The following is a 14429-nucleotide window of genomic DNA, read 5'->3' on the forward strand; positions in this document are numbered from 1 at the left end:
TGAGCAACTGGTTCTTTCCCCGTTAGTTCACATGTCTCCAGTTCTTGTCAACCGTCAATGCATAATGTGTGTGTGTGTGTGCGCGTGCACACTCAGTCATGTCCAACTCTTTGTGACCCATGAACTTTAGCCTGCCAGGCTCCTCTGTCCATGAAATTTTCCAGGCAAGAATACTGGAATGGGTTGCCATTACCTTCTCCAGGTAATGAATCCATTCCTGATTCAGGGACCAAACCCATGTCTCCTGCCCATGTGTCCTGCATTGGCAGATGGATTCTTAACCACTGCACCACCTGGGAAGTCCAGTTGAATATTAGTCATAAAAAGAATGAAATATCCATTTGCAGCAACAGGGATGTACCTAGAGACTATCACACCAAGTAAAGTAAGTCAGAGAAAGACAAATGTCGCATGACATCACTTATATGTGGAATCTACAAAATAATAAACGTGGACTTACAGAAGCAGACAAACAGACACAGAAAACAAAATAAATGGTTACCAAAGGGGAAAGGTGGGGAGGAGAGATAAATTAGGAGTATGGGATTAACAAATACACATTACTGTATATAAAATAAGCAACAAGCTTTTACTGCATAGCCCAGGAACTATATTCAGTATCTTGTAATAACCTATAATGGAAAAGAATCTGAAAAATAGTATATATGTATATGTATGTATAACTGAATCACTTTGCTGTACACCTGAAACTAACATGATATTGTAAATCTACTGTACCTCAATTAAAAACTGGAAAGAAAATATAGCTATCTGTATCACACATTGGACCCTTGGTCTTAGTCTGTCCCCCATTCCTTTTTCCATGTCTCATATGCTAAATATATTTCAAGGACCTTGAAGGCTAAAAAAAAATAGTTTATTTTCCTTTAAGCATGTGTGCATGTGTGTGTGTGTTCAGTCATTTCAGTTATGTCTGACTCTTTGTGACCCTATGGACTGTAGCTCACCAGACTCTTTTGTCCATGGGATTCTCCAAGCAAGAATACTGGAGTGGATTGCCATTTCCTTCTCCAGGGTATCTTCCCAACACAGAGATGGAACCCAGGTCTCCTGCAGTTCCTTCATTTCAGACAGGTTCTTTACCATTGAGCCACTGGGAAAGCCCATCTTCCTTTAAATGTCTCCTAAATTTTTTATTTTGTACATCTGCCCTTCAGTTTTTGGAAACCACTAATGATTTATGAAGCCAACAACATAAATGTAGCTGGGTTGCACCATTTTATTTTACCACTGCTAAATTTAAGAATCATTTTGACTTAATACATATAGCTTAATTGCTATGTAAGTATAGATTTGCATACATTTTGCTTTTCAGATCACAGGATCATTGTTGAATCATTTAACAATGCTCTGGAAAGTGAAATTAGGACACACTTATATACATATTTTGCAAAAAGGAAGATAAAATTTCATCATAACCTAAAAGGCTTGAAGGTGACCTCCATTATTTTCTTTAAGGGCCATTTACTGGAAAATTTAGCTTTCTCTGATATTCTGTGTTTATCCTAAAGGATTTATAACCTTTGGAAAAATTGAGAAACAGTTGCATTACTCTTTTTTAATGAGTTGTAAAAAATTTGCTGCCTCATTAGATAAAGGGAGTATGTTTATTCTTTTTCAGAAGGCATGGGGATTTCTCTGAATTATCTGGTGGTAGAAAGTTCATTCTTTGCATCTTAACCTTGCCACGGATACAGAGCATAAACTCCTCACACTACATAAAGACTATGTATTATACCTGTATTTTCCTGACATAATATTCTCTTAAAGTTCTGGAGGCCAGAAGTTCAAAATCAGTTTCACCAAACTAAAGTCAAGGCATCAGCAGGACCAATTTCTCCTAGAGTCTCTGAAAAGGAATCCATTCCCTGACTCTTTTACCTTCTTGAGTTTGCTGTCACTTCCTCACTTACAGCAGCATCACTCCAGCCTCTGCTCCTGTCATCACTTTCTTCTCTCTTTTTCATCTACCTCTTTCTTAGAAGGACTTCTGTGATTATCTCAGGCTCACCCAGATAATCCATTTCAAGACACTTAATCACATCTTCAAAACCCCTTTTGCCATACCATTCACAGGTTCTGCTGATTAGGAAGTGGACTTTGGGTGGCAGGATCTGTGTGTGTGTGTGTGTGTGTGTGTGTGCTCAGTTGTGTCTGACTCTTTGCGACCCAATGAACTGTAGCCTGCCAGGCCTCTCTATACATGGGATTTTCCAGGAAAAAATTCTGGAGTGGGTTGCCATTTCCTTTTCCAGGAGGTCTTCCTGACCCAGGGAGTATGTCTCCTGCATTGGCCCATGGTGGGGAGGCAAGGGTAGGTTTTCTACACACAGAAAATATTACAAATAGGACAGGATTATTATATAGTGGACAGGATTATATTATATAGGACAGGATTATTCTATATTGTAATATAGAAAATACTACATATAGAATAGGATTATTATTATAATGGAAGGAAAGGTTATTTAGTAATTAAATGAAAATGGAGAAATGCATATGTTCTCCAAAGCTTTCAGAGGAGTGAGTAGCTGTTCCCTTCAGGGGATCTTCTCAACCCAGTGATTGAACCCAGGTCTCCCGCACTGCAGGCGGATTCTTTACCAGCTGAGCCACAAGCGAAGCCTTCAGAGGATAATGTCAGCCAAACAACAACAGTCCTTACTATTGAAAATGATCACTGCCTGACTACTTGGTTTCTTGCTAAAATGGAGTCGAGAGCAGAAGAGAGTTCTGTAGAGGTAGTGTCTACAGATGTGGTGGCTAAAAAGCGAGTGATGGTCGCCTATGAGTGCCATGAGTGAATAAGAAGGTAAAACATAAAAGCCAATGAGAGAAGTTGGGCTAACTGCCTTTGCAAACCTCAGTATTTGACTGTTTAGAATATGATTGTACCAAAATAAATTTAAATATGTTATAAATCCTCATGCTGTGAACATTAATTATGCTAAGTGATGTTCTACATGATTTAATTGTTGGACTCACACTAGAGTGTGATATTAATTTAAAATACTCTGCCATGTAATGCAAAGTCGGAAAGGGAGTATGTGGGCTTTACAGCAGATGGAGTTATTCTGGGTTTTATTTGTTTGTTTATTTACTCTCAAACTTGCTTCAAGGAAGCCTAAAAAAAGACTAAAGATAATCGTGGTATGATGAAGGGATGCAGAAATAAACTTCCACCAACCTCTGAACTCTCCTGTATATTACTTGTAACAAGTGGTTTAGTGGAAAGTTCACCGATGACTGCCTTGTGTACTTTTTTCCAAGCCTTTATTTTTTCACATTTTCCTTTTCAGATTCTTTTCCATTATATATAGGTTGGTACAGGATGTTGTGTATAGTTCCCTGTGCTATCCAGTATGTCCTTGTTGATTATTGCTGTTAGTCACCCAGGCATGTCTGACTCTTTGGGACGCCATGGACTATAGCCTGCCAGACTCCTCTATCCATGGAATTATCCTAACAAGAGAACTGGAGTGGGTAGCCATTCCCTTCTCCAGGGGATCTTCCTGACCCAGGGACTGAACTCAGGTCTCCTGTATTGCAGGCAAATTCTTTACCATCTGAGCCACCAGGGAAACCTGTATATAGTAGTGTGTATATGTTAATCCCAAACTCCTAATTGATCCCTCCCCTGCCTTTTCTCTTTGGTAACCATACATCTGTTTTCTGTGTCTAAGTCTCTTTCTGTTTTGTAAATAAGTTCATTTGTATCATTTTTAGATTCACATATAAGCCATGTCATATGAGCTTTGTCTTTTTCTGAAAACCTCTAGATTCATCCATGTTGGGCAAATGACATTGTTTCATCCTTTTTTATGGCTGAGCAATATTCCATTGTATATACATACACTACATCTTCTTTATCCATTCATCCCTTAATGGACATTTAGTTTGCTTCCATGTCTTAGTTTTTGTCAATATTGTTGCTATGAACTTTGGGGTGAATGTATCTTTTTGAAATAATAGTTCCTCAGATATATGTCCAGGCATGAGACTGCTAGATCACTTGGTATTTCTATTTTTAGTTTCATAAGGAAACTCCAGACTGTTCTCCACAGTGACTGCACTAATTTACACTCCCACCAACAGTGCAGAGGGTTCCTTTTTCTCCACACCCTCTCCAGCACTTACATCAAGTGCTGGAGGCTATCAAGCTCCTTGTATATTTTAGTTCCTATTTGCCTGTCTCAGGGCTGAAAATTTCTGTGCAAAACCCCAGGATATTCTATAGATGAACAATTTGCTGAAAATGTGGCTTCCTGATCCTCACCCTTTCACCCAAAGACAGTACAAACAGTAAAATATGTTGAATAAAGAGTTACCCATAGAATAAAATCCATCACCTTATTGAATAAATGCTGAGAGGAACTATGAGAATATTCAAAATTTTTAAAAATGTGAAGAATATCTGTAACTTTAAGTTGATGTACATTTGAAAAATCTAGCTGATTTTAAATCACTGTGAGGACAGTGTCTTTTAAAAACTAACCCTATAGCTTATCATACCTGAAGAAGCTGGTCTTATCTTTTGTCTGAACTTATTACAGTTAATAAATGCATTGCCGTTTCCAATTCAGTGGAGGCTATAAGTGTGAATTATAGCTTGTATTTTTAAGAGCAAAGTGCCAGTTCTTTGAATTAAACTCTTACAAAAATTTTTCTTCAGCCTTCACCATAAGAAGTGAAAAGTGTTATTTAATATGTACAGTGCCTATAAGAACTGTACAGGTCATTTAAAACAAAATTAAGCATAGCCATTTCCTTTTGTGGTTCTAGACCAAAAATAACTATATTCTTCAACAGAGGAATAAACTCTATGTGAAAAGAAAAGAAAATCAAAAATAAGTAAAACTTACTTGGGCAGAAATGTAAAGAAATATTATACATCTGACAGCAACGGGGTTTTACAACAGAGACAATGGGATATATAATTTTAGTCCATTAGGCAGGTACAATTTTGAGAAACTGGCATTCTTTGATATTACATATTATAGAAACTCTTTAAGAAAGACTTCTTCCAGAAGTCTTGGTTACTTAGCAACCGCTGACCCCTGGGAGCAAGTTCATTTTTGGCCCTGTGTTAGGTCACTAAGTCTCAGTGAGATTGCTGTGAATCTTACAGATGGACTTTTCCAAATGGATGAGATGTTGCCACCAGTACATGGCCTGGCATAGTTAAGAATATAACACAAATTTAGGGGGAGAAAGTCTTCTCTTAATAGTTCAATGCCTCATGCTCTGTTTTGAGCAACAATGTGGAGACAGTCAAAGCATTCAGCTTCTTTTAGAGTATGGGGTCAAGTCCTGGCAGTATTTTGCAGTTGCCAAAAGAGTGGAAAAGTCCAGGTTCTTTGTTGCACTTGGATCCTCATTAACCCCTTAACAATCATGTTGCAAAAGCCCGTAGACACATGATCTCTTGTTTACCACCAGTTGACAGATGAGAGCTTACTTGTTAACACTGAAATCACTATTCACAAAAGTTATGGTCTGCATATGATGAGTGATGAGCGATGGTCAACGTGGTGATTATAGATAACTTTGAAGAGTCAAAATAAACTTGCTTTAACATGAGTGTGAAGACATCAGCAGCTGTCACTAAACAGCACGCTAATGAAATGTTGCCGTGTTATTGTCCCAGGCAGCGAGAAGGAAGAGAGTCTGGGGAGGATGCAGACAGTCCCCAGGGAAGATATAAAAAGGCGTCAAGCCACAGTCTCGCCATGCCTTCACGGCCACCGCTGAACATACACTCAGGCTCCATGGCTTTTCTAGACTATCCTGGGAACTGTAGTGGCATATCCTACAGAACTCACTGTTATTTCCCAGTGACTGCTTCTGTTGCTCTTTGCTCCAGCGATGTAAGCCCTATGTTTGGGCTCAGCCTACCCAGTAGCTACCACGGGAATCTCTGGCTCCTGGATAACTGCCAAGAAACGTGTGGGGAAGCACCAAGCTGTGAATCTCCCAGTTCTGAGCCCAAGACCTGCACCACAACTTGTGACCGATCAAACTCATCTGTGCCCTGCAACTCTCCAACAGGGGGCCAGATCTGCAGTGCCCATGAAACAACCAACGTCGGACCCAGCCCCAGCTGCAATCCGTGCCCTCAGACCAAGGGGTATGTATCTGATGGCTGCACCCCCCTCCAATGTACATCCAAAGCTTGCCAGACCCTCGGCAATGGCTTTAAATGCTTTGGGCAACTTAACCGCTTATCCAAGAGTTTCCAGCCCCTAGGCCACTACAGACTGGGCAGTTTTGGGTACAGAAGCTACCAAGATCTTGGCTTCATACCCAGTGGCCTCTCACCATCACGATATATCACCAACAGCTGCCAACGCCAAAACTATTTAATAAGAAATTGCCAATGTCCATATGATTGGCACAGGAGATGCCCTCCACTGAGCTATTTTGCAAGAAACTTCCGGTCTCTAAGCTCTATACCGAGTTCCTTCCCTCCTCTGAGGTATTTATATGGTGGTTACAGACCTCTGAATTGCTACCGATCAACTTGCAATTATAGCTGCTAGAAATTGTCTCAAGGTGCAAGTGCCGCCCTCTAATATTCCGCTGAATTGCTTCATGTGTTTCAAGAATCATGTTCTGTTAACCTCAAATATAACTCCAGGACTTATTCACCTCAGCCAGTATCACCAATAGCTGTTTTTCTGTTGCTCTCTTAATGCCCTTTGTGTTGAAGTCTGATCCTGAAGGTAGCATTGTTGTTTCTGAGATTGAATATGATGGACACACTGAAGAGATTCCATATGAAATACAGGCCAATACAGCTTTCTTATTGGGGCAGTTACTGTCACTTGTCTGCCACTGTGGCTATCTGCGACCTTTCCTGATGAAGTGGAGTCTCCTTGGTCTGACTGGTCATTCCAGCACTTTCTTTCAAGATCTTTTGCTTTTCTTTTGCTTTTCTATCAGTAGTTTTGCTGCTTGCTTAACTAGCATCTTTCTAATAAGCTATAAGGTAACATCATCTTAGGGCTTCCCAAGTGGCTTGGTAATAAAGATCCCGCCTGCCAATGCAGGAGATGTGAGTTTGATCCCTGAGTTGGGAAGATTCCCTGGAGAAGGAAATGGCAACCCACTACAGTATTCCTGCCTGGACAATCTCATGGACAGAGGAGTCTGGTGGGCTACAGAATGATCAAAAGAATCGGACAAGATTTAGCAACTAAACAACATCATTGTAAACATTCAGAGTTGAGCTATTCCATCCTTCCGCCTACTGCCTGAATATAAGAATGTGCAAGCAGCAATGTCCAACTAGACTTCAAAATCAGAAGACCTTCAGCAAATCTTCCCTTCCAAAGAAGCCAGAACACATAGGATTGACTGGCAGTCAGCTTTTGTTCTCAACGCTAGGAGAGAACCTCAGAGGTAGCAGAAACACAAACATTGCTTATTGGAAAAATGACAAAATATTCTATAGATGATTCATGAATCTATGTTCATGACTCTGCTAAAATTCCCCCCTGTTGATTTATTGCTTTCTGATTGCCAAAACATTCTGGTATGTAGTTAGGCAACAAGTTTCTATTAGGAAATAATGATTTTTGTTTTGCTTTATTTCATATTCGCTAAGGTTTTATCAGTGTTCTGGGCAATATGCATGATATTTTTGAAGCACTAGTTTCCTGCTATTTATTTTCTAGCCTAATTAAAAATATAAAGAAGATGGACTATAAATATCCAGGACTTTTATTTGTCTTATATTGTTCTATTTTAAATATATTAAGTGGTACTTCTCTTAAAGTGTCTGTGATTGATAGTTACATGGGGAAATTTATGGAGAAATTTCAAAATAAATCAGTTTTAATAAAACTACATAAAATATTAAATATTTGTATATTTCCCTGCAAATATGCATATTTATTTAATCATGTTGATGAGATTTGACTTTGGGATACATTTAATCTTGAACTCTGAGAAGTGATTTAACTTCTAAAGTTTTGTAAAAATTGAAAATAAAAATTGAGTGATAAAAATTTATCCTAAGAGTTTTTTGTATGTAGAAAGCAAATCATTTTTAAAAACAAGTAAAATGGCTCCTGTAGATGGGTGTAACTGGAGAGTGGAAATATGGGGTAAGGATCACCAGTATGAAAGGTCAGTGACTAAAATGAAAACTCATGACACATACAAATAGGGATATCATTTTATTTATTCTTTCAGGAGGCCTACCATGTGTAGAAAGAATATTAATGTATCACTCCTGAGTGAATATGTTTGGGAGACAATCAAGTCACTCCTTTGTGAGTTCATTCTATTTTCAGAGAATTCTGTCTGTTGAAAATTTCTTCTTTATATTGAGAAAAATCCAATTGTCCTTAGAAACTATCCATAACCCTGGACAGCCTTTAACATAGGACAAGTGCTTGAGTATTTGAAAATAATTGCTGGTCCCAGCTGAGTATTCAGTTGTCTAAACTAAACACGTACTTTCTCTTTACAAACATTAATAGAAAACCTATTCTTTGAAGCATTAAATGAGACTCTTTGGGGATATCAAGATTTATAGATCTGTTCTCAGGAATTATTCATAGAAGTCATACATGGAAACAAACATAATACTGTCTCAACCATTTTAAAAACAATACAAAATAAGTCAGAGGAAGGATTCTAACTGGAAGAATGAAAGCATACTTGTGAGAGAAATAAATTAAAGACACGTTTGAATGGTGAGAAGACTAAGACATGAGAGTGCGATGAAGGGGGGAAAAGGATGGGAGTAAGAGAGAAATTTGAAAAATGGTCTAGCTTACTTTGACCCAAGAAAAGTGGACATAAGCTCCTCCATGAGAAAAAAAAAAAAATGGGAGAAAATATAGGACAAGGGATTCAACATGTTAGATAGGAAAGACTTTCTTCATTAAAAAAAAATACTTGTAAAATAAAAAAATTATAAATATGACTATACCAAAATTAAAAGCTCCTGTTATAGGAGATATCATAAAGACATTAAAAATAAAACATGGGTGTTTGTGTGGAGTTTTGGGGCATGTCAGAAATCTCTGTACTTTTTTGCTTTATAGGCTCACATGAAGTGTGACATATTTTATGTATAACCTCACATGAATTAACAAACATCTCTCCATGTTATCAATAACATATATACATATATACATACATACATATATATATATACACACACACACTTTTGACTAGAATAAAAATGCTAGGGAAAGCTAGGTTGTGCTAGCTTTACAGGAGTTTTAGGAATCTGTTCAGTTCAGTTCAGTCACTTCATCCAGCCCAGCATTTTGCATGATGTACTCTGCATAGAAGTTAAATAAGCAGGGTGACAATATACAGCCTTGACATATTCCTTTCACAATTTGGAACCAGTCTGTTGTTCTATGTGCAGTTCTAACTGTTGCTTCTTGACCTGCACACAGATTTCTCAGGAGTTTTTAGGTATGGGAGCTGGTAATTCTCCAAGTGATTTTTAGACTAAACAATTCTGATTTGATTCCCTAAGTAATTTAAAAAATTAAAATCAAAATAAAATCACAGTACTGAGAAATAAGTCTTCCCAGATGGCTCAGCAGTGAAGAATCCACCTGTCATGCAGGAGACGCTTATTCCAGCCCTGGATCAGGAAGATCCCCTAAAGAAAGAAATGGCAACCCATTCCAGTATTCTTGTCTGGGAAATCCCATGGACAGAGGAGCTTGGTGGCTATAGTCTATGGGGCCGCAAACTTAGCAACTAACCAACAACAATTGAGAAATTAAATTGGCCCCACCCTCTGACTTTGTAGAGTGTATAATCAACAACCTCTTTCCTGCTCCTATTAATAGAAAGGTTGAAGAGCAAAGTGAAATAGACGTCAGCCCTCTGTAGCACATTGCCTTCTAGAAGTTCATAGAATATAGATATTCATGTATGTTTGTCCTGTTTAATTTCAGTTAGCCACCAAGTATGCTTAATAAGTTACACACTTTGTCCATAACTCCAATGGCAACTAATTTATAGAACCCAGCAGAGGTCTTTTTATATTTGCACTTAAAAATATACAAATGAATCACTTCTTTCCCTGTGTAGCTGAGCAACACTTTTTGCTTCTCAAATAAAAGGAGACCACTTATTTTTTATTTAAAAATTATTTATAGATTTAAAATAATAATTTCTACAGCTGCAAAAATTTTACCAATATAAATATAAGAATTCAAATTTTTTTTTACACTTTGCTTATCTTCTATGTATATAGCAGAGAAAGAAATACAACAAATTCACATATACATCTGCTGTTTGAAGGTCTATAAATCGAACAAAACTCTATCCTAAAATTTACTTAATACAATCTACTTAAAGGGTGATTAAAGTTTCTATTTTAATTCATATTCTTAAAAATTTATGTTTTAGATGACAATTTATAATAAAATTTTAATGAGTTGATAAAGCTACCACTATTGGTATGCTATTAAAGAACTGAATATAACTATATGATCTTCATGTTTATTTCTGTCTGCTATCTTAAAACTAGAATCATTAGCCAATCTATTTTAGAATCCTTCTTTTATGTATCATAGTTTCTAATGGATAAGAAATAAATCTCCCTGTTTTATAGATTTTTAAACCTTTGTCCATACTTCTACCAGAGTTTCGGTATACATTTGGTGTGCTGTCCCTGACTCATAGGAAAATGGATCTTGTCTACCAGGAGGCCCTTGATGAATAGCAGGCTCACTTGACAGTTCAATTAACGATGTTGTCATTCCCAATATCCCAAGACTATTTCAAAACCATGTAGCTCTATAATTATTCATAACTACCAACATCGTACACTCCGTGCTAAAATTTCTGCCTGCCCCCATGACTGCTGAAATCATAGTTCTGAGATTCACTTCAGAGGTGAATCAGAAGGAAAGTGAATCCTTGATCAGACTTGTCTCAGAGCTAATGAAGTTATTTCTTCAGCTGCTCTCTGCACTCACTGTGCTTGTTCTTCTTGTCTGTTATTTAAATGTGACTGGCAGCTGAGACTCAGTAAATCACGGAGCTGTGGATCTATAGTCAGGTCGCTGACAGATCAAAAGAAAACAGATGCTCAGATCTTCCCTTTGTGTTCTATGCTTTGCAGTCTGGAGTCCTGAAAACTCTAGATGACGCTGTTGTTGACTGCCCTTATTCCAGGCACTCGCATATTTAAAGGGAATATTATTCAAAAACACCAAGAAATTCTCTTAATTAAAAAATTGTATATGGCCTCCAAATTCACATTTATATCCTGTTATCTAAAAGAAGGATGTTAAAGTTTCTTTATCTAAAGAATACCCTAAAATCCAGAATTATTCTTTTAAGGAAGAATGAATAATGAGTTTAAGTCCAGAATCCTTTTTTAAAAAAGTAATTATGATAAAAAATAATTGTCATCATTATTACTTTTACAGAACAATTTCTCATCTGAGAATGGAGTGTTACAAATTATACTACCACAGAATATGCTCTTTCTTATCAGTGTGCATCTTTTTTCTATCATCTCTAATAAGCAACAGGCTTTTTTGAACTCTGTTCTCTTGGATTGGGTAACACATTGTACCTCTTCTTTGTACTACAAGAACTGGCTGCCATCTGAAACCTGAGTCACTTTGAGAAGTATTTTTTTAGCCCACAGACTCAAAGAGAGATACTAACTGCTTTTTGTTGTGTGTGGCATCACGATTTACATATCATGAGTGTAGTAGTTGAGTGACTTACAGAAGAACTTAAATTTTAATCCTGAATCTGCCACTCACTTAAATTGTCCCTTAATCCTCTGAGGCTCGATACAGTGAGGGACTTTCTGAGAATTAAGAGAGAAAGTGTATAAAACGCCCTCACACGGTGCCCGGGAATAGTGCACACAAATGGTGGCAATGTTACCCCGTTAAGAAGCAAAGAGATGTTTGTATTTCACCAACACCACAGGCTTTTCTTTCTGTATAGAATTTATGCTCTATAATACAGAGTGAGGTAATGTATGGGAATGAATTACTTTGCCAACAAAGGTCCATCTAGTCAAGGCTATGGTTTTTCCTGTGGTCATGTATGGATGTGAGAGTTGGACTGTGAAGAAGGCTGAGTGCCAAAGAATTGATGCTTTTGAACTGTGGTGTTGGAGAAGACTCTTGAGAGTCCCTTGGACTGCAAGGAGATCCAACCAGTCCATTCTGAAGGAGATCAGCCCTGGGATTTCTTTGGAGGGAATGATGCTAAAGCTGAAACTTCAGTACTTTGGCCACCTCATGCGAAGAGTTGACTCATTGGAAAAGACTCTGATGCTGGGAGGGATTGGGAGCAGGAGGAGAAGGGGACAACAGAGGATGAGATGGCTGGATCGCATCACTGACTCGATGGACCTGAGTCTGAGTGAACTCCGGGAGTTGGTGATGGACAGGGAGGCCTGGCGTGCTGCGATTCATGGGGTCGCAAAGAGTTGGACACGACTGAGCAACTGATACCTACAAAAGAACAATAGTTAAAAAAATTGATCCAAGACAGAAGTCATATCTTTGGATAGCATCATATAGAACTTAAACTGATACTCCTGATCTTGTATACATTTGAGACAAATCATACTGTAAGATGAAAATAAACTTTTTTTGGAAGAAAAATACTTGAGTCAGTATAACTCTTGATTTCTGACATAGAACACATAACATATGTGACTGCCATTAACTACGAGAGAAAAGGGTGGTGGGGGGAGGTTAGATGGGAGGGGTAGAGAAGAGAGAGGGAGGGAGAAAGGTGGAGAGAAATAGTAGGGGGAAAGTGGGAAAAGAAGGAAAGAGAAAGGATATGAAAAGAAAGAAAAAGAAAGTGGATCCAGGTGTGCGTGCATGCTCAGTCACGTCTGACTCTTTGTGACCCCTTGGACTGTAGCCCACCAGGCTCTTCTGTCTATGGAATTTTCCAGGCAAGAATACTAGAGTGGGTTGCCATTTCCTACTCCAGGGGATCTTGTTGACACAGGGATCGAACACCCATTTCCTGCATCTGCAGGCGGGTTCTTTACCACTGTGCCACCTGGGAAGCCAGTTTAATCCTTTCCAAAATACTCCTTTGTACCCCTATAATGAGAACAATTGGGTTTCCCATAAAAGATAAAGGTCCTCAAATGGGAAACTAATCAATTTCTTCCTTTCCTGAGCCTCTTTACCATGGTGGGCCACATCTGACTCCCAGAAATCCATCTCCTGCAAACTTATAAATCTGGGTCCCAAATAAAGTTTGATTTTTGCTGAAGCCAATGATTTCTTTGACAATTATCCTAGAACTAATTAAAAGCAATAACTATGCCAACTTTATGAATAATTTTGAATAATGTGTATGCTTGTCATGTGTGTATACATATACATATATTTCTTTTTATCATAGTTCTTAAACTTGTGTATATATCCAGAAGTCATAGTTCTAGTGCTTTTGAAAATACACATTTAACACTTCTGCCTTAATTATCTGCTTAACACTTAAATATAATAATCAAGTAAGTATGGCATCTCCATAACTTATAAAACTGTTGTTCCAAAGAATTTAGCTAGAACACTCTTTTCCTTTTTTCTTGTAATGGAGATACAGCCAGAGGCATTGATTTCAGGTAAATTCTAGTGCTGTTATAAATAAAAGCATACTGTAAAAGCACAAGTATCCCACTGGCCTGGTCTGACAGGTCCATTTGATTGAAATAATTTTGGTGTCTTTTGAGGAAGCTGTCTCTGTTTATTCCTTGAGAAGCATGAACTCACTAATCTGAAACACTAAAAACCTGAATGTAAAGTCACCATGAAGGTAGGGCCTTACCTACAGGTAAATCATGGAAGGGAATGCACAATTCCTGGGAAGAGTACTTTTAGAATACACACACTGAAACAAGGATTTTAGGTGATCTAGAATTTTTTTTTAATTTTATTTTATTTTTAAACTTTACATAATTGTATTAGTTTTGCCAAATATCAAAATGAATCTGCCACAGGTATACATGTGTCCAGACACAAAACCAGACCAAATCCTTCTTCTCTAATCTAAATATTGGATGCAATTTCATTCTTTTGATTTCAGTGTAATCCATGTTTTATCAAGAGCACAAGCAGACCTCAGCTCGAGAATGCCAAGTGCTGAAAAGCTCTTGCTTCCAGGGGTTGCAAAACATTTCATGCAATCAACATCTGTTTAGTAAATTTATTCTATACCTGAAAATGTGCATATATTTGCCATTATTTCCTCCTAAGAAATGTTAGAAATGGCAGTATAACATGTTCTCAAATAAGATGCTAAGATCATGGATTTCATGATCACTGCTCAAATAGGAGGGAGTGTTAATGGACAAGACTTCCCTGGTGGCTCAGTCAGTAAAAACTCTGCCTGCAGTGCAGGAGACACAGGTTCAATCCCTGGGAAGACAC

General features: G+C 37.9%; 1 protein-coding gene across 1 annotated transcript; it reads left to right on the plus strand.

Moving 5' to 3' along the window:
• The first annotated feature begins 5735 nt into the window (after positions 1-5735).
• LOC102412164 (keratin-associated protein 24-1) lies at positions 5736-7122 on the plus strand. The gene has a single exon (XM_006080215.4). The coding sequence runs from the start codon at positions 5751-5753 to the stop codon at positions 6558-6560; it is 810 nt and encodes a 269-aa protein (XP_006080277.3). The 5' UTR covers positions 5736-5750; the 3' UTR covers positions 6561-7122.
• The last annotated feature ends 7307 nt before the right edge of the window (positions 7123-14429 follow it).

This window comes from Bubalus bubalis, chromosome 1 (assembly GCF_019923935.1).
Source record: "Bubalus bubalis isolate 160015118507 breed Murrah chromosome 1, NDDB_SH_1, whole genome shotgun sequence".
Lineage (NCBI taxonomy): Eukaryota > Metazoa > Chordata > Mammalia > Artiodactyla > Bovidae > Bubalus > Bubalus bubalis.

Coding starts and splice junctions, on each gene's coding strand:
- LOC102412164 (XM_006080215.4), top strand. CDS start 5,751: ATGCCTTCACGGCCACCGCTGAACATACACTCAGGCTCCATGGCTTTT.